The sequence below is a fragment of the Centroberyx gerrardi genome, chromosome 10 (assembly GCF_048128805.1).
Source record: "Centroberyx gerrardi isolate f3 chromosome 10, fCenGer3.hap1.cur.20231027, whole genome shotgun sequence".
Classification (NCBI taxonomy): Eukaryota; Metazoa; Chordata; class Actinopteri; order Beryciformes; family Berycidae; genus Centroberyx; species Centroberyx gerrardi.
The window spans coordinates 7,436,980-7,463,255 of record NC_136006.1 but is presented as its reverse complement, the minus strand read 5'-3'; the positions used below and the strand labels follow the sequence as shown (position 1 = coordinate 7,463,255).

Sequence of the window (26,276 nt, the reverse complement as noted above, 5' to 3'; positions counted from 1 at the left end):
CCCATTAAGCTACTTGCTTTGCTGATAGCACACGAATATTCCAGGGACAGAGGAAGGCTTTCTATTGACTTTGGCTTGTCTTGGTGATGCATGAATCAAAGTTTCTTCTTCTGCTGCGCTCATTGCTAGTTGCTCTAGATAAGAGCTTCTTTTCTCACATGCAAAGTAGATTGACTGGACCATTGAATGCTGTCTCATTATTTCATGAGAAAATATGTGTGTGTTCCTTGGCCCCTTTCTGATCCCACAAAGTTAAAAATAGGAAAAGATGTAGAGTATTGTACGTTGATTTCTCACATCTGTATCGACTGTCAAACATAAGCTCTTACCGTTGCAATTCTGATGGAATAAAATAAATTTTATGAGTATGGCATGACGGCAAAGACCACAATGATTTATAAAGTGCACCTTAAGCAGTTAGGCTTTCACAAACAACCTCCAAAGCAAGTCTGGCACCCAGGTAGCCCTATCAGAGGTTTACACATGCTCCACTGGGCTCCGAGGTTCCACAGACTTTATTTATGTTCTGCGGAGCTTAGTGCCCTCCATTCGGTGCCATACTTCCCTGCCGCTTTATCAGTGACAGCATCTCTTCCGCATTGCTTCTCCTGAAAGGCGGGGAGGCATTACTTGCCGACAGAGTGTGCTTGGTGATTTATTGGTGCCTGGTGCGGGCCTGCGGCTCCGCTCCTCTCCAACCTGTTGTTTGAACAGGGGTAGCGAGGACAGGCCTGTCATCGTGTGAACTCAATAGTTCAGGGGCTCTAGGTGTTTGTGTCTGTGCTAATTTCCATGGTTTCCCCTGCCCAAACATTCATTCACAGAACAGGAAAGTGGTCTGCGCGAAATCACTTAACAGCAAAAGGAGACATACGAATACGCTGAGTACATACAGTATGTCATATATACCCGCAAACACGCCGGCATGCACACACATGCAAAAACACCATAATATGCTTGATGAAAGGTATGCTTGAGTATTTTATGTAGGGGAGTGTATAAGGTGTAAGACTAATTATCACAGTTGGTTAAATAATCAACTGTATAAACATACATTAAGGTGTGTCTGAGTGTGTGTGTGTGTGTGTGTGTGTGTGTGTGTATCCTTGCTTGCAGTGAGATCTGGCCCAGCAGACAGAGTTGGTTTATAGTGAACAGGATACATAAATTCTAAACCCGCCCAACTCTCATCTCACCTCCTTAATGTTAACCGGTCAAGGCAGCTGCAGAGTAACCACCATTTGGAAGACTTTCCACAACGCTTGCAGCTTATTCTTAGCTTTTGTGTACATTGCATACATCATCAGACTGACTCAGGCTAAGTGTTTCCATCTTGGAAAAGTATGATGGTGATTGTGATCTAGCTGGTAGGAGAGTGTTTATGGATGGACATGAGTGCCTGAGCTTTTATAAAGTATTTCACACATTATCTATATATGTGCATAGTGTAGCCTACATATGAATGACAACATGTGGAAAGTATATGCATCTGTGTGTATTAGTTGTGTAACAGCAGAGCCAATGTTGTCTTCTTTTCTCCATTGCTTGCCATAAGAAAGTAAGCAAGTATGAATGGTGTTGTACATGTGTGTGTGAGAGGCAGATACAAAGAGAAAGAGCGGAAGAAAGTGTGAGAGTGAGACTATATGTGTGTATGCTAGTATTGTCACGATAACTAAAATTTCAATAGGTCTACTTCTTTGATACCATTGCAAGAGATTTAAGTTGATGTTTAATTTCATAAATGCTTTCATCCAATGTGTTCTGCCAGCTGAAATTCCAACATCACCTCCAGAGGGCGTATACGTGGGGATGGCACATGGATTGGAACAGTTACAAGGAGAAGAAGAAGAAGAAGAAGAAGAAGAAGAAGAAGAAGGCTTGAATAGAGCTGCAGTCTTGATGGTAGACTGCAGTAGTCAGTGCAAAATTCAATGGAGTTACAACAGCCGAAAACATGGCAACAGCGTCAAATTATCCACATATTGAACTGAGTCCCAATCCACCTAAACTGGTTGACAAAACTGGTGCGAGGAGACAAATATGAAACTTATAAGTTTATTGAGCAGTCAGATGACATCAGAACCCCTGTCCCAAGCTGTCCAGGTAAAGTGTGATAACATGTAACTTAAACTTAGCAGAGCTTCTTAGTAATTCATCATTGACCTTATTTCCATGGCAGCCATTTTGAATTTACGTCACACTCAAGTGGGAAAATCTACCCAGAACATTGGCATAGGTATAAAACTAGCATTAAAATAGACCTAACAGTTACCAAATTAGCTATCAATCTTGGGAATAACAACCTTGACTGCTTGAAGTAAACCAAGGAAACTATAAAAGATATCTTTTATAGTTTCCTTGAAGTAAACAGGGAAGCTAGCTAGCTTACTTGCTAATAGCTACTAGCTAGCTACCTCGGCTAGATCCCAGCAGTTAGCTCTAGAAGGCCAAGCTTAAAATGTGAACCTATGCCTCCTGATTCTTGAGATCCACTCCTTTCTAATATATTTTTCAGTGAGGAATCTGTGAAATAATAAATGTTGGTCTCATTCCCAACTTTGTATAATGTGCATCTTGGTACTAAACAGTAAGACAGAGCTAGGCTGGGCTCAGTTTTATTCAAGTTCTTGATAGGTTTTGTTATTTGTTCTCATTGCAGAGTTGAATATTTATGAAGATATTTAAGTTATTGATATTCACGTTGACGTCATGGTGCTTTTCATTGTGTCTTTGGTTAAAACAAAGTGGTTGTTCTGTAACATAGCTTGGAGGTTTTTCTTGTTTGCTGTGGCATCATAGTACTATTGAATTTTTAGATAGTATTTGTGTGTGCACTTTTGGCAGAGGTAAATCTCACCTTCAGCAGGGCTCAGACCGCGGGCCGCTGAGATCATGGAGAGGGTGGGGCTGCTGTGCACGGAGCGTAGGTAGTGCTCCATGTGGGGGCTGACGTACGGGTGCGGAGGGCTGAATGGTGACTCACCCGTCCCTGCCGCCGCGTGGGGCGACAGGCGGATCAGGGAGATATCTGAGATGACTGGACTGCCCGTGAGTCCTGGAGGTCTGGGGGAGAGGGAGCGAGGGAGAGGCAGAAAGAGAGTAAGGATGAAAAGAAAGAGCAAGACAGACAGAGAGAGAAGGGAAGAAGAGAAAGGGGACAGAAAACAAGGAGGTAGAAGGGAAAAGAAAGGAAGGGATAAAGATAAAGTGAGATAGAGAGGTGAAGAAAGGGGGGTTGGAGGATGAAGGTGATAGATAAATAGAGAGATTGAGAGAGAGAGATAAAATAGTGGGAGAGGGAGGGAGAGAAAGAGAGGCAGACAGAGAATTAATTCACTTATTTGTACTGTATACAATTATCATCGTGACTGATCTTCATTGGTATGTTCAGAGGCAAGCCTTAACTTTTGTCATTCCACAAAAGTGTCTGCAGTCTCAATCCACTTACACCTCTTCCCTTCCTCAGTCCCACAGCCAATACATAATAATCCCCTTTTGTTCGCCTTCTCCTATTAAGCCCTGGAGCTACAGACAAGTTGAGACCAAGGGTTTTCGACTGAGAGCCGATGAGAAAGCCCTTCCCCTCTGTCTGTTTGGGTGGGCAAAGCCAAAGGGTCCCTCACATTAGATATTACACGCTCTGTGATAAGAGAGCGCATCCGGATGTTCGAAACCTTGAAGTGGCTGCCTATAGCCACCGTCGAGAAAAAGACGGGTCGTTTGAAGTTCTCCGATAGCCCGCCGGTCACATCAGGCTGTACAGTAAATTTGTCATCCCTTGGCAGGTAATTGGCGGCCCTGCTTGCAGAAACACACACAAGTGGGTGTTGTAATTCTCGATAGCACCTGAGGGCAGAACTCTAGATAAAAACGTCTGCTGGCCGCTGGCAGTGGCACAACCCTTTGAAGGGGCACTACTACTTATGTCTACCTGGTGTTCTACAGCTCCGATAAATAGCCTGTCGTCTCCTCAGTGTGTGGCAAGGAACACCTGGTAGAAATTCAGCACTCAGACTGGCTCTCCAGTGGGAGATGAGACGACTACCGATGACTAATGCAGCGAAAAGACTGACGGGCTTCTGTGTTGCTGAACCCTTCTATTCTATTCTATTCTATTCTATTCTATTCTATTCTATTCTCTTCTCTGTTCTTGGTAGGGTTTCTCAAAATCAGATATGCCATCTGATTCTGTTTGGGTCCAGAACAAATGAAGACTTTGTACACAACTCCAGCAGCAGTGATAACTTTCAAAATAACAGTACGTGATACATTGTCAATAGACACTGTTGCTGAGAACTAAAATTTAGGGGACTTTTATTTTGAAGCCATAGTTTCAAATCTGGTTTGAACAGGTTTGAACAGACAGGTTGTTTGCTACCTGGCTTACAGGTGAACTTTATCCAAGAAAAATAACATGAATGAAGCGTTCCCAGAAAGCGATACCTATTATTAGATGGGTTTTTTTTTTTCAAGTAAGGTATGACAAATTGCATTGAGATAATCTGTATTGATTCGTCATTACCTAGCTGGCTAGCTGACCACTTTGCAAAGTTGCAAAATATGCAAAACACACAAAGCAGCAATCTTATGAGATTTCGACGAGTGAATGATGGATTTGCAAGAAGCCAAGCATAAGATTACAAGAACCCCTGCTTCACCGCCTCCTCCCAAAATATTATTGCTGCTAGCCAACCTTTCTCAACTCTTCTTATTGAGTGAGTAGCCCAGAAGTTTAGAAATATCATCACAGAGTGCTGCAAATTGTCATTCATCTTTATGAAACTGAATCATTGCATGTGGCTGTTGGAAATAAGATAATTGTTCCATTCTAGTCCATGATGGTATAGCAGCATAGTGAGTCATTAGTCCGGTCATTTCCTCTGAAGCGAGAAAGAGAGGTGGGAGGAAGAAGGAAGAGGTGGAAGGAGGCTAATGAACCTTGAGGAGGCCATGGAAGCAGATGGGTCTTCCTCCCTTCAGAGGAAATGACCAGACTAATGACTCACTACAGTGCTGTCAGTAGGGAAGAGGAGGGCCTCACACAATGAGTCTGAGTAATGAATGATTAAAATGTAAGCTATGGACAGTTTCTTTCATAATGGAATCCAGTTCTGGGGTCAGTTCCCTGTCAGTTCAACATTTTCAGGAAGCGGATTTTCTTTTGCCATTCTGCTCACACCCAAAACATTTAGAAACGTGTGAACCTCCGTCATGATTTTGCTTCAGTTTACATTTTGAGTTGAGTGAATAAAGCGAATTGGCCCCGACCCTGATCGAATCTGTCACAGATTATGCGCTACCTGCTTAAAAACAATTGCACTCACAAACATAAACCATTGATTTAATCGGTTTCGGCAAATTCAATTGACTCTACTTCAATCTTCATCATAATCCCAGAGGGCAGTTTATTTGCAGCGGATAAAAGAACACAACACACAGTGCAATAACATTTACACACAATCATGAAATGACAGAATAACTGTCCACATTTAAGTGCCTTAGTGCATATGCAGTTTATGCTGTCTATTTATTTAGCAGCTTGGTGGCTGAAGGGAACAAAAGAGTGTTTGTATCTGTGGGTTTTGATTCTTGGCAGCTTTAACTGGGTGCCAGAGGGAAGGTGAGAAACTCTGAGCGCAAGAAATTGTCACAATCCAAAACAGTGGCCCGATCTTTCTACAGGTCCCGAGTGTCTAATGCAACCAGGATAGTAACATTATTGTTATTCTGTCAGATATAATCTGGTTCTCCCTAACCCTTGTAATATAGCATGTTAGGGGCAGGACACAGGTTGTACTCCCTTTTTAGTCCTCATAATTTGATATATTCTTACATAAAATATTAGACCTGGACCTCCTGAAGGACTGTGATGTCATGCATTTCACTTTTTGCAAATAAATCATCTTTTTTTATGGACTGGGTTTTGCCCCAATCTTCTCCAGTTTATCTCCCAAATGTTACTTTTCCCCTCTGCTCCTGGACTGGAGTACAAACCAAGACACTCAGATTGAGGTCTGTAAAAAGCAACCATGGTCATAATTCAGAAGAAGCTTAGATATTGAAATACTATTTCTCCGTCGATCTGCCTGAGAAGAATCGGAGGTCCTAAATCAACTGACTTCTGGGGGAATGAGTGCGGCTGGTCGAGGCCGTAGCGACCGTCCGTGGCTTTGAAAGGTGGGCCTGAGACCTAGCGAGCATTCTTGGCAGAGCCCCCCCCCACCCCCCCACCCCTTCAGAGTTTCCCCCGCTCAGTCTCTCATTCACATACACTGTCTCTGTGTGGACGCCAACCTGCACCCGGCCCGGCCCTGCCCAGCTCAGGCCAAAGCCAACCAACCCAGAGCCTCAGCCCTCGCTCCATTTCCAGTAAGCGCCTGCAGACTGCCGGCCTTGTCCGAGGGCCAACTTTCTGCCGTCGGGCCCACTCCTCTCCTACAAACAACCATAAAGAGCCCTCTGTTCTGGGCGGGAGGGGAGAAGTGAGAAGAAACAGACGCTCCATACACAAAAACACGCTTCCCTCGGTCTGCCTCTAAACAGCATACAGAGAGGCTGGCAGCGCCTCATCAGATTAGTGCTTTGGTGCCCCGCTGATGGGCTAGCTGGGTAAACTGCCACTAGTGCTGGCTCCCTTTCTTATCAGACCGCGTGATTCAGAGCTGATCAAAGTCGTCACACATTGTCATACTGGGAAAGGTTTCCCACTTAGCTAAGGCATAAAGCTATAATGCAGCAGGGTGTAATATATTCACTGAGTGCACAAAATATTAGGAACACCTTCCTAATATAGAGCTGGAATTCCCCTTTTGCACTATCCAAGTCTCAGTGTTCGCAAGGCTTAAAAATCCTTTTTTAACCCATCTCTTCACCTTCTCCTTCCCTTCATGATTGACATTGATTTAATAGGTGAAATCAATTTCAGTCAAATTCATGGAAAGCTCCTAATGTTTTGTACGCTGATGAATATGCTATCTTTTCTTTCTTTTCTCTTTTTTTCCTTTATATTTTCTAGAAAATGCTTGTAAATTAGTCTTGTATTTCAGTGATGTACATTTCCTGTATATTGTATTATGAATCTACTCAGAGTATTTCACAGATGTTTGCCTGAAGTAAAGTAATAGCAGAACTTCACTTAAACTAAACTATCTCTGTTAGGAAATTGTTAACAAATTTGTTTCCATTAATTTGTTTCCATTAAATCCAACGTGCCCCCTCCCCATACTCCACTTCCCAAAAACATTATGCAGCATTTTGTTTTATACCTATATCCATCAACAATAGTTATTTGTTTCTGGGCCTATGGCGACCCGACGTGTCGACACACACCACTCTAGTTGCAGTAAATCACTCAAACGACCGAGTGCGTGTTTGAGGCCTTGATAATAAGGTGAAATTTACTGCCGTTGCCTGACAGCAGGCTGCAAATAACAGTCCTGTCTGGCAGGTACCATTATTGAAGCCTTGTCGATCCGCCCTTTCCCTGACAAGATGTTACTTGAAGTGTGTGTGTGTGTGTGTGTGTGTGTGTATGTATTTTCTTTCCAGCTCGGCTTCTGTCACAGAGGTGCATGGGCAGCTCTTGGAGGGCCTGGGAGTCCTGGGAGAGCCTTGTCTCTTAATCAGGGCCTGTCATTTAAAGACACTTCCATCACACCTCAGCACTATGGGTGGCTGAGCAAGACCGCGATAAGGGAGAGCTCAAGAGGGCTTGCGTGTGTGTGTGTGTGTGTGTGTGTGTGTATATGCAATCGATAATTAGAATTATTCATTTATTCGCCAACTAAACTTAGACGCACCGGGATTTTGTCCTGGAACGGATGATAGAGGGAGAAAGAGAGAGGAAGCAAGAAATAGGAAGAGGAATTGTGGAAGCCACGCTGGGTAGGCAGATGACATGCTTTGCACGAGGTAATTGCTATTTGCCTCTATGTTCTGCACCGTGTGATTACATGTTCTCTGTTGTTCCATTGTTAAACCTCTGCTGTGAGAAAAAGTGATTTGGACAGGGCATAGCTTGTTGAGCATATGAGTAAGCCTATGAGTAAGTGCATACCAGAGTGCATGTAAATGAGATAGCTGGCGGGGGCAGATTTCAGTATGATTAGTAGTTGGAGAGAGTCTTGATGTTAAAACTGAATCTCTCTTTTGCTTTCTAACTTATGCTGCGCTGAACTGAAATCAAACAGAAAAGCACGGTAAGAAAAGTGTAGTGGATACAATTCTCCTAGGAAGTCAACCATGTTAAGCGCCCAACCAGTATTTACTATTATACAGTAGCTATCCTTAAGAGGTTGTTCTAGCAGAAGGCACAGCAGAGTCACAGTTTTGCTGCGGTGGGGTTGACTGAACCTCGGCTCATCTCGGCTTTTGGACTGGAAAATAGGGCAAAATTAATGTGGATTTCATAGCGGTCTATTGGGAATAAAGGAAAAATACTGTTGTTCATAATTGCTGGAAGAGAAAAGAGAAAACTTCTGCACACTTGGATCCATCCAATCAATCTTCATCTTTAGTCGATTTTTAAAATATGAAAATTGCATGGATCTAAGTGGAAGTTTACCATTTTCTCTTGGGATACTGTTGTACCTTAGCAAAGTTTGGATGAGTGAACTGTAGTCTTCCTGCAAGTCCTAACTATCGGAAATGATCCATCTTCGCTGCCCCAGGATGTTGCCCATGTAACCTGGTTTTCAGGTGGGGTGGGAGAGCAACCCCTGCCTCGATGTGTGTTTTCCCGCTCTATACATTGTGTAGGTTCACTCCATAGTCAAACTCTCTTTCTGTCTGTCTGTCTGCCTGACTGGCTCCCTGCCTGCCTGGCTGACCAACAAGTTAGTATTTGTCTCTCTGGCATTTTCCCTACTGGCTGGGGGTGGGATGAATTATGACGTGACACACTCCCGTCTGTACTTCTGGGCAGCCAAGGCGATCGAGATAAATCACCTCGCTACCCCACAGGGGACACGCTAAGATCCTGCCTTAGTTGTTTTTGGGGCCCTGATCAGGATGCTGAGGATTTGGACACTGCTTGATACTGCACTCCTTGAAAAGCAAGGACTGTGTACAAAGGAGGGGCCCAAGAAAAACTAAAGCAAACTTTGGGATAATATCCTTAAATGAGTTGGGATTGTACAGAGCATAATTACCCATTATTCGGCTCCAGTGCTGTCACATACCATTAAGTCTTTTTTGAGCGTACGAAAATTATGCTGAGACCATGCGATAAACCGTGAAAATTTCGGGCTATTGATTTGCAACATGGCAGCGTTTTGATTGATGGGTCCCTTGTCTTTTCAGAAGTGCATTCCAGGCTGTAACTCAGGGGAGCATCCAAATCCGCCCATTAGCCGTGACGACGAGCCGAGGCTGGAGCCAGCAACCAACAGCATAAAACAACAACATGTCTGTCAAACCCACTGACAACCAATTGGCACGCTCGAGAGTCTGGTCCCCTTACTCCCCAACCCCACCCATCTCCCCACCCTTCTCCTCCCCATGTTAACCAAACCAACACAATGAAGGAGAAAAAAAAAAAAAAGAACATCAACCCAAATGGCTGATCTGTAAACTCCATTTAATCAACACATTCCGGGCTGTGAGGCTCCGGGGCTCCAACAGGCTGATTGGCTGGTGAGCGGAACCGCATCTGTTTGTGTACAGGGGCGGCGTAGGCCACAGCTCTGCCACACAAAAACCTTGGGCATATTTCAACTTTTCAGTGCTGCAATTTGCCCCCCGACTGCCTCCCAAAAAGCATAAATACGGGCTGTGGAATGAGCGGGGGATCTGTTTTTCTCATCCGTTGCGTTGTCGTTGAGGTTCTGGGAACGGAAGGCTGGATTTCGGATGCTAATTACCCGGTCAAACATGCTGGCACAGTGGCTGGCTTCCCCGGCTTGTGGGTTCGCACAGAGGATGCCCGACTCCACAATCTGCAGCAAACAGCACATAAGTACTGTCTCTAAATCCAAGCTCCACTGTCATCCCACGAGAGGCTCTTGTTAATGTGTTCCAGAGGCAGCTCAAATATGGCATGTTTTCTCTCTCTGGCATGCTAAGTTCATGAAAGGCAGACAGACCGCAGCCGGAGGCCGCTGACCGGCAGCCTGAGGGTTGCTAGTTTTAAATCCCGGATCATGCATCACGAAAGTTGCTGAACACTGATGTACATGCTCATCTCCTGACACTGCAACCCGGGGCAATGCATATAAAGTTGATTCATGCTGTGCCGGAGACACCATGTTGTCCCTCTGCCTGTATCTGGCACTCTTTTGAATGTGTAATGGCTGGAAGGATTTCAATTGCAGAGGACTGTAACCATTGTAATTTTCCAGAAGAAACACTGCTTCCTTGGGGAGCAATGGGCATTTAGTGCATACTAGGGATGTTATGAGTTTGAGAGTAGCCACGCCATCACTTACCTCTCAGCTACCTCTCTCTCTCTCTACTGTATGTAATCAAATAAATCATGGCAGTCATGCCAAACAAATCAGAACTGAAAAAGAAGGAAATTCGGTTCTCTTTTTTTTGCATTTCAGCCTAATTAGACAGCATATAGTGGAGAGAAACAGGAAAGATAGCTTTAATGCTGTTTTTGTGCTGTAAAGTGCTTTGAGAAAGCGTTATATAAATAAAATGTATTATTATTGTTATTAAGATAGGGGTAGGAGATGACATGCAACAAAAGCTGTGCGTTGGACTCAAACAGTATGCAGCCTGTCAGCCAGGTAGCGAGGCAGGTAGCAAAACACTGCATTGTGACGGCTTTGACAGAATGACCAGCAGCCCTCATTATGTTACATGCAAACAGTGATGAAGGGGGCTCTGTATGGAGACGGCATGTTTCCTCAGTCAGGAAGCGCGCCCCTGACACTCGGCAACCAGCCGCTAACGAAGTGCCGTCGTCACGCGCCCCGCATCCCGCCGCCGACACCCTGCTCCATTTTGCCGGGACGACGCGGTTGTAATTAGGTGAATTTGGCGCGCGCCGGGGAAAAGACAGCTAGATCAAGGTCTTGATGAATTAGGGGGAGCACTCTGTCACAGTCACATCACATTAATCAAAACAAACCGGGGTGCGGAGCGACACTTTTTTCTTTTCCTTCCTTCCCTCGCTTTGCAGGTGATGAATAGCTGTGCCTGCGCTGTGTATCACCTGATCTTGCTGAATTTAAATGTAACAGTGCAGTTCTCACAAAACCTCTATTGATCTTACTCCTGGCTTCCCTTTTCGTATATTTTAGATAAGCGTAAGGAGGTCCGGCAATGTTAAAGAAGGCTCTAGTTTTATGGTAATGCCACATTAAAAGAGAGAGCAAATAAATGAGTTTTTCTTTAAAATTTTAGGTCAAGAGAACTGATAAAAGTTACAACACCAAGCATATTTTTGTCCCAGCTATATTATTGTCTCTTTAAAGTTCCAGTACTTCCTGGCAATGAAATACATAAATGTTTGATATAACATTTAATTAACTTTTGATACATTTTATTACATTAATAGCCAATATGTTCATATTTTCCTTTATACTTTGATGCAAAAGTAAATATTTGAAGCAAGCGACTTTACATGTACTACATTATTTTATAATGGCACCAGCACTGTGTTGCCACTTCTACTTAAGTGAAGGATTTATGTACTTCTTCCAACATTGTCTTTCAGTAGGCCTTCTCTCAGCGGACCTGTTCTAATAGAAAGAGGATGTTGCTTGGCAAAACTCCCCAACATTTTGGACAATGCCAGTGCCAGACAGCTCTCCAAGTCCCACACCATGAAATGTTAGGAGAACAGATAGGAGAGGAAATGTTAACAGTCTGTTGTATCGGTGCTAATCCGGCATGTCTCTCCTCATCTCTGTCTCTCTTGCTCTGTGTATCTTGTCTGGCTTTGATGTATGTGAACTTGGCTCTCTCCCTGTAGCTCAGGAAGAGCGGCTCTCTTTCCAGCTCTGGCGCTGACAATCAGGGAGGAGTCTCCTATTCTCAGAGGGAGAAAGCAATGAAGGGTGACAACTGACCCCCACAACTCACATTCTGACACGCTTGCTTTTCAGATGCCATTTACCCATGCAAAAATACATGAGTATTGACATATTCCTATAGACTTTTGTTAGTCTATCCCCCACTAATTGAGACCATGTAGATTCGCCTTATTTGCCCAGATGGAATTCTAGTGTCAGGGATGGACAGTTCTTCACCCATAGGAAGTGACGAATTGAAACTTAAGAGTGAAATCCAAACCGTCTCCTAACCAGCAGTGAGCAGCGCTCCGTCCAGAGAAAACTGGACTCACCAGCGTTAGATCTTTTCCTCTCTCGTTTCTTTGGTTTCCTTTGGTATAAAGCATCACAGACCGGCCGGGTTGGTAAACATGAGCGAGCTGTGTGCAGTTTACTGACCTCACCTTACAGGATTTCTGGGTTTTGAAGTTCACATTTTCCAAACAGTTACTGCTTGCTGCTAAAGTGCAAAGTTGCCCAGTGCAACTTAAAGAATGCTTAGCATATTTTTGTTTTAATTAAAATGTAAATATCACTTTTACTACAATTAAGTGACTAGGGTCTCCTTACCCGTGCATGGCATGGAGTGGGTGTGGCTCGTAATGGTACCTCCCCTCGTGGTGTCTCATGTCGATCGGGATGGGTGTGTGAAACGTGGGGAAGAGGTGGTGGGCACCTGCGAGTGCAAAAGAGAGAGAGAGAAAGAGAGGAGAAACAGAAAAAAATGAAGATTAAAAAAAGGAAAGAACTTCAAAAATCAACTTTCAAATTCAATATTTCAAGGCCTCCCAAAAAACAAAAACAGCGGATGACGATGATAGCCGGCATGTTTCTTGGAGCCGGCTGAGCGGTTTTATGTCAAATATTGGCACTATCACACAGGAGAAGAGGGCTAAATAAATAATCAAAGTCGTCCTGAGACATCCTACATCTCCAACATGAGAAGGATCACACTGCGCCTTTGACAAAGACCTGCAGCGAGGCCGGCTTTGAACTGGGAGGGCCGAGGGAGCGAGGGAGCGAGGGAGCGAGGGAGCGAGGGAGACAGAAGAGGCAGGGTGGGGGACGATGAGGAGGAAAGTAGAAACTCAGATGTATGTATGTCTGGATTAGAACTGGCAGCCTTGTGGGAGAGGAAAGCCCCCTAACTAAGTCCTGACACCAGTTGCACACCAGACGCGATTTCACGAGGCGAACAGTTCACCTCCGTTCTTTGTCTGTGAGAAGTTACACACACAGGATAGGGTCGTGAACTAGGCCAAAGTTGAATATCATGCACATATAATATTCCGGTAAAAATCTGTTTCTTACATTCTCCTGGTCGTGAATTTTTTGTTCCTACTTTCATCTTTGAATGGAAGATGGAAGAGCAGGAACATATAATATGCACCATGCTGTTTCTTATATGCTCTATTGTCCCTCAAAAAATAATAGTTTGTGCAGTATGCCATATTCCATTAGATGTTTTCATTTTTCTTTTTTTTTGTTTACAACATGCTAGCTAGCCTACCTATCCCACCACCAGATATATAATTATGGATTTTATTTGGACAAAAAGAAATGGAAAAAAAAAAAAATTCATATACAGTATATAATAGGTCTACATAAACACATTGTTATGTAATAATGTTGGTAAACAAACCAAAAAATTTGCTCTAACGCTGACCCCAGAACACACCCACACAGTGAAATGCCCACAAGCGATGACTTTTGATAGAGCGAACCGACGCAGCGTGAAGTAGTTGTGCTTGGTCTTCATATATGGTGAGACGACAGGCGATTATGTTATGTTGAGTTCATGCAATATGGCAAACAATAAGTAAGTGCTACATCATCACTGAGGAGGGTAATGGTTAGTGAAATACTGTAGCACACATATCAAGACAGGAATACAGTCTTCGACTAGTGATTTGCTCCATGCCTGCAACGCAGCGTGAGATGCAACTGTACCATTTTACAGTTCCCATAATCCACCAGTAATTGGAACCTTCCAGACAGTCTGTGGCTTTTGCCCTGAGAACTGTACGTCCATTAATGATACTCTCTATCTAATAAGGCCAAAGCAGGTTTTACACAACAATGAATGTGTTTTTTATGTGAGAGACAAAGAATGCGCAGATCAACCGTTTCCTGCCATAAATGGTCTGATAGCTCGGGGGAAAGTCTCATTAGAGCAACACAGCAGATCTTCATTAATTACTGTTATTACAACGTCTGAGCAGGGGACTTTTTGGCCTCGAATGTTGAAGCTGAGTGAGGAGGAGAGCTCTAATCGTACACAAATACCCATCTGCTTATCCACAGTTAAAGTTACAGTTTCAGACGCTTGATACGGAAAAATAAACCCAAAACAGATACTCAGCCCAAACCCTCACAATGGCATGAATTTACTCTGCAAGTGTCTTTAGAGCTAAACTGAGCTTTGTGTGTGTGTGTGTGTGTGTGTGTGTGTGTGTGTGCGTTGTGGCATGAAGGGGAGGGACAGATAAAGAGAGAAGAAGAGACCCAGCTCCCTCGGGTTGATCCCTGATTGCTATTAGGATTCTTTGGCTGTACACGGTTCAGCGAGCCTGAGATGACCTGGGAGCAGAGACCACCAGGGTTAAAGGTCAAAGCTCAGTAAGAACGGATCATTATCTCTAACTGAGAGGACCACTGGGACTATGGGTGGCAAGGGGGAGATGGGTGCTCCTCTGAAAAAAAAAAAAAAAGCCTTTTCACACCAATGCGATGCCAGTACGCTGTGAGGAAATCAGTTGTAAGAATGCGTGAAGGAAATCAGTGAAATTGCAAATTATAGTCCAAATAAATGCATTTTTTTCATGGAAGTCAATTTTATTTTTTCTTTCTGCTTACGAAAAGTCATTCTTTGAACAGAAAGGGTTCGGGGGTGTTATGAGCATTCCTAGGTTTTGCACTCAAAACCCCAGTTTTTGGTCATGTTGATTGGCAGCCATCATAAGTCTAAGCCTTCAAATCCTTTTTCAAAGTCGCTTTTTTTAAACACCTTGCTGTTTGAGATGTGCTCTAGCGTTCCTAACTCCCTGAAGCCGGCGCTGTGAAAACAAGGCGTAACAGGACTCTGCGCCTGCGGGCCGTGACGGAATGCCGAGTGTTGTTTTTAGGGGATGCCAGATACAAAGACAGACATTACTGCTACTTAACCCTGATTGAGCCTATTGTCGTCATGATTGCCTCTGTTGTACCGTCTCGTTCTTCGCGGCTGACTTTGCGGTCGATTCCGATGTGAACACACACACTACTGAGCGAGGAGTGTTTCCCCGAAGGCAGCTCCAACTGCGAAACGGTTGACTGGTGTGGAATTCGCTTACAGGACTAGCATTATCAATCAAGGATAGTTTTTCCTTTGACATCTGTCTGTCTAAAGCCCAGTCTGCATGGGACTGGCGTTATGTTGGGACCTCATGTAATTAATGAATTGCCCACTAACCTCTGTGTTCCCTGAAATAAATTTGCATAATGAAATTTGCTGAAATCACTGTTGCCCCAGATACAGTTGTATAAGGTCAAGATTTTACGATTTGTTCGCAAAGCAAAACTTCAAGTTTGTGCCAAAAATGCATTCAAAACCTTCCTCTATAGATTTCACTAATGTCTCCATTTTTCATGACAGGAGGAAGAAAAAAATTGCCTGTCTAGAAGAAGAAGAAGAAGAGGAAGACGTCACGCGCCAAAAACAGCCGATTCTGAAATTACCAAGAGTTCAACTGGCACAGGATTGGTATTTCCAGAGGACCTCTGTCTTCAAAACACAGTAAGGTCATTTGTGCTGGAATTTCTACTTTGCAAATTACAGACACGGCAGTTTTGCACAGGATTAAAATCACTGACTATGCGTCTCATGCGAAAAGGGTTTAAGACTTAAATAACATGATGTGGAACGCAGCTAACGGGCCAACAGAACACAGAATAGCGAAAATTGCCCGCAAAGCCAAAGCGAGTAGTAAAACTTCTTCTGGTACCCCTCGCTCCTTGTCTGCTCTCGTCTCCGAGCTCAGACGACCGAGGGCTCGGGCGTTCATGTCAAGATCTATGCCGCTGGATCTCGGCCAATGACCCTCCCTTTTGCCTTTTGTGTGCGAGAGAGAAGACCAATTCCAAGTCAACTTGTGTGCTACAAAGCCAAAAGAGGCACCCAGTAAATGAGCGGAGAGGGAGCGAGAGCTGGGAAAAGGAGTTTGAGCTTTGTTTCACAAGTGGAGGCAGAAGTTCAAGCTTTGTCTGCGAGGTGCCCCCTGCTCGCACTGCCTGGCACATCACTGGGTTGATAGAGCCGGTTGAGAGGGTGGGGAGGGCACGGGTCAAGGAGCGAGTCGCAGAGCCTGAGTGAGAGACTAGACTGTGACAAAGAGACAAGGATGGTGTTGGAAGTCAGGACAAGAGAGAAACTCCGAAGCGCTTCTGTAAGACTCGTTCGGGTATTTATAGTACATATCAATGGTAGGAAAATGGATTAATAAAGTGAATTGAAGTGGTAATCTGCGAGATCCTTTTTTTTTTAAACCGACTTCTGTTTTTGGTGCGAAGCGGTCGCTGTTGTGGTATTTTTGCACAGCACTTCCCAGAAATCACTTGGCAATCAGTGTCTCCAGTACTGTAACGTCTGTTTCCTTGAGATTTTCTGTTGATGAAGTTTCGGTTTCATTTCATTGCGTTTCTTTTCTTTTCTTTCTTTCTTTTCTTTTCTATCGCTGCTCACGCTAAACTACCCGGTTCTTCTTCTATTTATTCCAAACAAACCGCTGTTGCTGCTGCCTGGATATAGGTTGAATCACTGTTGTGCAATTGGAGTTAGAGAAGAGCAATTTATTTATATGAAAATGTCATGGATTATTACTTTAATTTTTTGATTTTGTTTGAATTCCTATTGAGGAATGATTTTCAATTCATTGGTGAAACGCACACACAAACACACACAAAAATAAACAATCCCAAACCGAGGCCCCAGAGGCAGACCTAACCCCTCCCCCTCCTCCTGCAGCTGGTGGCTGGTGGATGCGGAGGCGATAAGGGCTGAGCAGGCCCTTCCATCACCCAGACAGCTGCATTGTTTCCTGGGCTACAGGGACGACTACAGACAGGTACATGGACGGGAGGATCCACACGCCTCTTTTCCTGATTTACCGTCCGTCTGTCCCCTTTGGGTGTGTTGGGATTCAGGGTTACTCCACCCTGGGCCTCAGACACCCAGAGCAGAGGAGAGGGCCATGTTAGCACAGTCACAGCTTGTCAGAAGTACAGCTAGATGATGACTCACTTTCAGGTCTGCCACAGTTTACAGGTTTGCTGTAGTTGTGCATACAGTATACTGAGGTACATACAGTATACTGAGGTACATACAGTATACTGAGGTACATACAGTACTCTTAAGTTGGGCTGACCAAACGCAGAAGACTGAATAGCACATCAAGTTGGGTAGAGTCGAGAGATCAATGCAAGCCACTCTTGACACATTTGTTTTGTCTTTTGCAGCATGGCTGTGTTTTAGACTGGAGACTGAAGAGTTGCTGTATTATTAGAGCTGAGACTCGCACTCGTACTTGCAGTGAGGCTTAATGGCAAGATGTTCACACACGACTCCAGTTAGCCTCTCTGAACCAGCATGTTGTCACTTCAGGGGCCTTTTTTTAACCTTGCTGTAATTTGCTATAGGCTTTCTTGATCCAGCTCAAGAACCTTGAACTGGAGGTTGCATTCAGGTAACATATATCTGCTTCCTCTGATCTCTCAATCATAACATGTTTACTTAAAGACTCCTCCCTGAACATATTTTTGCCCCCTAACCCCCATAATGAGGTCTCAGATGTGCCAAACATCCTGCCAAGCAGCGGTGAGAACCCCACATCTTCTTCTCCTTTTTAGTTTGAGTCTTAAAGCCCCGGTTTGATCTCTCGCTAAAGACAATGCCAGGTGTTCGGCGTTAACAAAGGCCCCTTCGAGTCTCACGACTCGGCGAGAGGAGGGGGAAAAGCACTCTCTCTTCATGTCCAAACGAAGCCCCGGATCAGGACCGCGCTGAAGTGGAGAGTGGAGTGGGCTCATGTCTTCGAGGAAGTACTCAACAATAATAATAACGTCCTGAGAGGACAGGCCAGGGCAGGGGTAATTAAAAGAAAAGCCTTTCTGTCTTGCTCCGAGAGAAAGGGGGGGAGAGAGAGAGAGAGAGAGAGAGAGAGAGATAGAGAGGGAGAGAGAGAAAAGTGAAGAGCAGAGGAGTAGGGGAGGTGGGGGTGCTCGATTCAGACAGGAAATTCCAGCAGAAAAAGTTGGCTGGGGTCCTAACTACACAGCACCATGCCAACGGCTACACACAAATGCTCATGCACAAACACACACGCACTCACACACACACAAACACACACACACAGGGTCTGAGTTGTTCTGCATTGCACTCTGGGTAAGCAACCGTCAAGAGTAAGTGGTAGCAAGGGAGGTAGCACACAATTTGTTACTATGAAGTTCAAAAGAAATGTACTAAGGCCTTCCTTAAACACACACAAACACACACACACACATACACACATACACACACTGCAGCAAGTGTTATGCTAGAGGTTAATAAAATGTGTGTATTTAGCCTAATCCAGGACTCTAGCACTACACACACAACATGAAACCTGCAGGTTTAGCTTGCAAGAAGTCGCTTCCTCTAGGGCAGTGCATGGGCGAGCGATGGCGACAGAGGGATTAGGGGCTTACAGCAGAGCACGAAACCACCGCCATCTATGAAAGGAAGTCTTAACAGAGTGGCTCTTTTCTTTTAACAGCCCTCAGGGAGGGTAAAATGATACCTTTTTTATTGATAGAGGGGATTTTGGGCAGAAGGTAAGTGGATTAGGCCATCGGCCGCCGTACTGACACGTGACGGCTTGGGCGGAAATTCATTAGTCCCTGTGAACTCATGGAAAGTCTGTATATGTTATGAAGTACACATATCAAACGCTCACTCCCTGGGAAGACGGAGACAGTTCTCAGTGCAGCTTCAGAGGTTTTCAGCCGGCTCTGTAAAGCGAGCATGGCGTGCACTTGAAGCCTGTAACCTTTTTATAGTGCATTAGGAAATCAGATGTTTATATTTCAAATGGAACAATGTCCATTAGACACCCGTTGTATCTTGGCCTTGTGTGTGAACATGTGTAAGGGCGTGTGAGCGGGTGAGTGTGTGTGTGTGTGTGTGTGTGTGAGTTTGTTGGTGAGTTGTGCTTGTGCGTGAATGCTCGTGCACAGAATTGTGTGTGTGCATGGGTATGCATGCATGTGTGTGAGTGTGAGATTAAAATCTAGGTGTGTGTGACTGCGGGCTTCTATAGGGGCCTTGGTCCTGTGTTTATATCTCGTTGCCATGACCACCCATCCCCCCCCCCCCCCCCTCCCCCCTCCCCCCCAGATGCGTCGTATCATCTCGCGGCGCTGTTGTGTAGCAGCCCGGGCCTCTGCCGCCTCCTCTCCTGTCCCGGCGTGTTTACACGGCCCCTTCAGACCCAGCTGGCTCCTCTCCTCCGCGATCAGTCTCTGTCAAATCTGCACGCCCGCCTCAGCCAATCACTCCTTCGGCTCAGCGTCAGCCCCCCTAACCCACCGCCAGCATGATCCATCACCTCAGCTACAAGGTGCTGGGCCGCCTCTCCTAATTGTTCTAAGGCCTGAGTGCTACCAAGACCTTACCTCACCTGTGTTGCCGTTAGCTAGAGGTAGTTACTTCCATTCAGGGCGGAATAGGCGGCGAGGGAAGCGGGAAAAGGCTCAAGGGGAATATCGCTGGTGCTGCGCAAAAACCTCGCATCTCCAAAATGGAAACGGCTTTATTTTTAGATCGTTGACCATGCATTTTTGAAACTGAAGGTTTTGAAAAACAAGCAAATTAAATTTTCTCAGCCCACATAGAGACCCACATTCAAGTAAAAACACAAAAATCACCAAAACCAGAGTTACAAGGTTTTCATCCTGACACCGGTGATACAATCACTGATGTTTGGCGGCAGCACCTGGGGATCTCTGCCTAACGACCGCCATGCATCACCCAGCCGGGGATGGGGTGAGTTGGGTTGGGGGGGTGGCTGGGTGTCGGGCGTTTAGTGGTGCCGGGTGTAGCCTGTGTGTGTGTGTGTGTGATGTTAGCATGCAGGTAGCGTGGGCTAGCAAGCCACTCCAGGCGGCAGGGTGAGGGTCTCTCTGCGAAGACTGATGAGGTGTCGGGATAATCAGCTACCTGTGCAGACTTCTGATTTATCGCCTGGGCCACTTCGCCGCCCCGCTTAGAGCACAGGTGTGGGCCTGATTAAGTAATTACTGCACCGCGTTCGTTATCGCTACGGCGACGGTAAAAATAAAATAAATGAATAAACCGGTTGCTGAATTAGGAGGATGTGTGGAAAAACGTGTGTTGTAAATGCATGGAGCACTGTGAGCAGAACACTTAAGGACTTGACAGTTTGATTTCTCATATTGTTATCTGCCGTTGGCACACAACATATAAAATGAGACATTCACTAGCGACTTTCACAAAGGAAAAGATTAGTTTGGTTTATGTGCGATTCCACCAATCTGCTCCTCGTTCTCTGAATTCGGGAGCGCCATCTGCTTACCGATTCATGACGAGTGCAAACGCACCGATCAAGCAGAGTCGCTCCTCGCTTCAAACGGCGGGAACTGTCGGGGCCCAGCAGAGCTTTCCTCTGTCTTGTGTGAGCCCTTTAACCCCTCAGCCACAGCTGACGGAGAAGCTGCCAGTTCACACAAAGAGCGTCCTCAGCGCCCGATGACGGCATGCTCAGCGCAAGCTCAGCAGACCCCCCCCCCCCCCCCCCGGTTGTAAACAGGGCTATTTTCTTAAAGGAAAGAGAGGGGAAAGGCAGAGGAAATACCCAAAACAGAACACAATGTGTGGGAGAAGGGGGCAGCTCACATCAATCTAAGGCCGTCTCAGCTGGGGGTCACCCTGAGGTGAGCCCCCCCCCTCCCCCCCTCCCCCCCTCCCCCGGGGAGACTGCTCTCCAGGCCCGAGCGGGAGGCTGGAGAGTGTCTCCTGGACGGAACTGGCCTGGTCTCCATCAAACTGCCACACTGAGTCCGTTAAAATGTGTCTGTGTTCATACAGAATGATACACAACATTTTCCCTTTTGAACAACGAAGGCACAAATGTTATTTATGACAGAAGCGGATTTTGGCCTAGAAAGAGCAGAGGTAAATTCTTCTTGAGGGAGCTTTAAAATAATTCATGTTAAAATAATTGATGTCCATAAAATAATGTGTTTATATCCATGAGTAGGGATGTTTTATTAAATAAACGACTGATAGCCATTACTTTCATATACTGACATAAATAGCACCAAAGTTTACAGTAGCTATAGATACACATGGCCCATTTGGGGAACTGTGGGACGCAGCTAAGGTGCTAGTGGAGCTACTAATCCCCCTTAAAGCCTGTTAGCATTACAAAGCTATCAATTCTTACCATTTTAAAAGTTTGGGGACAGGTGAGCATAACTATAAAATAGATTTAGATTTGGTCCACTGATAATCTTAAAATTATGTGATGTTGACATGAATCTACGAGCAAGAGACAAGTGTGTACAGTACCTCACAAGTGTATTTAATCCTGTGTTTTTTTTCCTGCTTGGTTCCCTGTGTGTATCTAGAGCGTAACATTTGAGACAAGCCTCACTTATCCTTATTTATTCTCTGCCATGGCTTAAACCAGGGTCTGCTCTCTCAAAATGACCTTAAAGATCCTTTTAGTGCTATTGTGATTCAGTTAAGACTTGATATTTTTAAAGCTCAACATGCCTTCTGGAGAAACCAAGACCAGCTCTGTGTTCAGCTGACTGTCGGTGGCGTTTCATAACACAGGGCAGAGCGTCTTAAGTGCAGGCCTTTGCGTTCTCGGGTCATCTACCTCGATAAGATAAGACGTCAAGACTGGCCCGTTTATACACACACACACACACACACACACAGAGCACAAGGATCTTATACACCCCCTCCTAGTCTGGCCTCTTTCTTCGGGGCAGGATTCAGCGTGGAAACCATCTCACTCGGGGAATTTGTTTTAAAGCACTAACAAGAAACAGCTGTGCAGCAGGTCGGAGGGCCTCTGACCAACTGGATTGGCTCTCAGGTGATTTTTTTTTTTAATTTTCCCCCCAGTCCGATAGAGCGGCCCTGCTCTTTCTCTCTTTGTGGACCGGCCCTCAGTTTGGGGGCCCAGGTTTTACAAGGCAAAGACACACTTCTTGATATTGGTTGTTATAACTGATATTCAGTATCTTAATTCTTAACAAGACTACTTGTGGCAGCAGATGCCTAGTGGTTAGAGTGACCGTCCCAAAGCCAAAAGGTTGCAGGTTCAATCCCCGTAACAGCAGTTTGTCCTGTTGCAGTGTCCTTGAGCAAGACACTCAACCCCAACCACTCATTGCAAGTCGGTCTGGATAATAATATCAGAATGCCAAAAATGTAAAGATGCAAAAAATGTAAATGATATCTGTGGTTATAGCCAACATACTGTATTTGACCCAAATGTAGGCCAGAAAACAAACCCTATTACCCTTGTGTTGCTGTTTATTGTTAAATATTCTCTGTGTAAATTCCTAATGTGCTGTAATATGCAGTAGACTGTGGTATGCCTGCTGACTCCTTCCTCTCAAATGAAGCAGTGACCATCTGTTGTTGTTTCAGCTAGCTGGACTCAGCAAACTGTCACAGCTACCCCAAAAACTCCACTCCTAAAGTATCAGTCGGCCACAAGCCCCGCCCACACTGGGAAAGAAGAGTGATTTACAAACCGACTTCATTTTATAGCGTTTTAACAGCGTAGTCTCGCGCCGCCAGTGTCGAAACCCCCACAGCCACACAGATAATGAACTGCGGGGAGACATTTCCCATTCAACGCCCCCCCCCCCTTCTCTCGCTCTCTGAGATTAGGCTCTTAATTGGAGCATCCGGGTTGGTTTATACAGAAGCAGTGAGGGGAGGTAGGGAGGGAAGGGAATGTCCAATAGCTCAGCATGGAAGGTCCAACGGCCTCAAAAAGGACAGGACAGGGAATCGGGGCAGAGAGGGGGGAGAACAGAGGAGGAGGGAGGGGGGCAGAGTGGACCTTCCTTTCTTCCTGGACAATAGAGCTGCATTTTTCACTTTTGCTTGTTTGCTGTAGGACAGAGGAGCTGTTTATGAGCCGAGTAACCTGCGTTAGCGGAGGTGGGGATGACGGGTGGGGGCAAAGCCGCGGACTGTCTCAGGGGTTTTGTGGGTGGAGGCTTGGGTGACGGGGAAGCGACGTGGACAGAGTGCTGCTGGTTATCGGTAAATTAAAACAGCGTCTTGTCCTCTCCCCATCTCCTGTGGTCCAGGTAGCAAAACAATAAACAAGGCTGCCCAGGCTTCAGGCTGGAGTGAAGGAAGGAGTGATGTGAGCGGGTGGACGGGGGTGGATGGATGAAGTGAGTGGAGAAGAGGAGGAGGAGGAGAAACAGGAGGAGGAGGAGAAGGGCACAGAGTCAACAATGGCATGAATTAAAAGGGCTAACCTCTGTGATCTGCCAAGTAAACGGGACTGTGTGTTTTTTTGTCGTCTTTCTCCCCTGGAGTGCCTGGGTTACTAAAGGAGCCCCAGGCAGAGGAGCTCCTCTTACCCAAACACTGGCATCTCGATCAGAGGCCCATATACTATATTAGCAGGATGATTTGTGCCTGCACCCAACAGGTCTTTCTGCACAAAAAACTCCTTTACAAGATCGCTTGTGACAATATGTTTTGGAAACTGTCTGGGTTTTTCCAGATGCAGAAAGGTATACTTTGTTTGAGAGGCCAAAAGTTTTTGGAATATCAAACTGCATAAAATCATTTGCCCTCTACTATATCGGTGCTGAATGACATAAATTCTTGGGGTCATTCAGTGCCAGGGGTCTTAATTTCATTAAAGAGAGATCTCTCTCTCCTCCCCACAGCTACCTTTGGCATTAAGGGTGGCGCTGTGAAAGTGATGTAACGGGAAAGGCCTGCATCTTTCTGGCTGGAGGGCAGCTGATATGTTTACTTGGCCGTAATGCAAGTATGGAAGTCAAATAAACAAGGGGCCCTATGAGTAACACATGTCGCTTTCATCAGTCCCTCACTGGCATCGGGGTCGAACCGTTTAAAAAGGAGCGGAGGGAGGGAGGGAGGGAGGGTTTATGGCATGGAGGAGAAAAGGAGCTTGCTCTGTTAGTCTACATGTCTGTCTTCGTTAGCTTTTATGCAGGCGAGTGGGAAGGCCATCAAGCAGAGTGGTGGAAAGCTTATGTCGTTATAAGTGCACAAGACCGAGAGCAACTGAGAGATATTGGCAAACACAGAGAACAGCTATGGGGTAAAGGCCACCTGAGTTCATGCACAAACACAAGAAAGTTTCTTTTTCTGCAGAGGTTTACTCAACATCCACTAACCTTGGATGTGTGTGTGTGTGTGTGGATGCGTACATGTGTGCACGTGCGTGTATGTGGCTCCTGACAGTTGACAGCAGGGCAGTTGAAGCCTCCAAGACTCCAGAGACGAGAGCAAGTGGCTGGGACATTAGTCAGCAACAACAAACAACAGCCCTCAAGATAAGGAATCATTTGTCACTGGGGTTGCGGTGACAAACAGCATGCATTGTGTGATAAAATTAGCCGTTACACTGCTTCCCTTGTGTGACACTGCGAGAGTTGAGTCACCTCAGGGTAAGCCTGTGGGGGAATCTCCTCTATCTGACAAACACTTGTATGGATATGGTCAGGAAAGGCTCTCAATCATGAGGAAGCTGTTGTGTAATATAACCTTTATTTTTCCTTGAAAGGGTTTATCATATTTCAGTAGAATCATATTGTGAAGAAATAATGATATCGATTTAACGTTATACGCAAATCTGTTGTCTAAATTAATGATAAAAAGCAAATACTGATTAAAATCTCTCACAAAATGAGATCTGAAACAACATAGCTGAAAATTAGAGTTTTCGTACTTTGTTGCCATGAAGTTCAATGCGATTAACATCAATTTGAATATTTAACATGTGATTTTGCATAACATGTTAGCAGATATTGCTGCATATCGATATTGAAACAATTTCTTAGGATGATAGTTTTGTCCATATCGTCCAGCCCTACATTTGCTAAGCATCCATGCTTGTTTTTCGTACTGCCCTGCTTCACATTTACACAGTTACACACATTCACACTGGGGAGCTGCCCAGTCCGACCACAGACCTCCACTGATGACCACTGAGCAGCTCTGCTGGAGCAGTGGGGGTTAGTAAATGCCCTGCTCAAAGCCACCTCAATAGTAGCTGTTGAGGGAGGAGAGAATGTTACTCATTCACTTTCCCTGCCCAGATTTTCCCAGAAGGTCTGGGGATTTGAACTGGAAACCTTTTGGTCACAAGCCCAACATTTAATAACGTCGTAGATATTGTAATGACATTTCCCTTGCAGTGAGTGGAAATTAGGACCTGCCTTTACACTTCAACTTGTATTCTTACGTGAATTCAGTTTCTCCATTACCACATAAAAGAAATCACATAAGCAGACATGAAAATTGCTATTTCTACAGCAATTACAGACCAATTACAAATTAAAAAGATAAGCTACCAAGCATAGTTACCTAGTGTTGAGCATTTATCAGTTACATCTGACATACAAAGCAGGCAGCAGCATGCAAAGCCAAGCTATAATTGGTAATAGGATTGCACACTGAGGGCCATGCGTGCCATGTTTGGAGTAAAGCCCAGGAGTCAATTGAGACTCCTTTGCTAAGTTTTGTTCACACAGTCCTTGAAGCCATCTCAACAGCACAGTAAACATTGTCAGGGGGTAGAGGGAGCGCATGCTGGCCTCTGTCTCCCTCTTCCTTTAAAACACACCACCATGGTGGCAGCAGGGTGTAATATTGATCTAAGGCTGGCTAGGTAGTCGAGCCAGGGCAAACACCTTTAATGGGTCTAAGTGAAGTCAATCCTGCATGTCTGCGTGTACACACACACACACACACACACACACACACACCATGGAACCATGCCCACAAACACACATACACCCACATGAGCGCACACAGACATAAACACACACATTTCACCATTACTACACCGATTTAAGTGACATCTCAGAACACACACTATTTTACTGTAATGCAACTCTACTCTAGTTTTTTCCCCAGGCCTACAGTCTTGAGTTCTCCGTCTACGTCTCAGATTTCTGAATAAAGAACTCACACGATCGTCTGACAGCTCCATACGCCTT

The 26,276-nt window shown here is 45.2% G+C and overlaps 1 protein-coding gene and 1 long non-coding RNA gene across 2 annotated transcripts in view; one reads left to right on the top strand and one right to left on the bottom strand.

Annotated features, from left to right (window-relative positions):
• gli2a (GLI family zinc finger 2a) overlaps positions 1 to 26,276 on the bottom strand; it is an 86,320-nt gene that overhangs the window by 26,541 nt on the left and 33,503 nt on the right. The window contains exons 3-4 of the mRNA XM_071912989.2: positions 12,573 to 12,678; positions 2,861 to 3,066 (exon numbers count right to left, since the gene is read on the bottom strand). Of these exons, the coding sequence (XP_071769090.1) occupies positions 2,861 to 3,066; positions 12,573 to 12,678 (312 nt within the window). The remainder of the gene's footprint in view (positions 1 to 2,860; positions 3,067 to 12,572; positions 12,679 to 26,276) is intronic.
• Positions 1,824 to 24,762, top strand: LOC144539902 (uncharacterized). The gene is made up of 4 exons (XR_013505147.1): positions 1,824 to 2,106; positions 15,637 to 15,777; positions 17,005 to 17,104; positions 24,517 to 24,762. It is a non-coding gene; the product is annotated as an uncharacterized LOC144539902 (long non-coding RNA).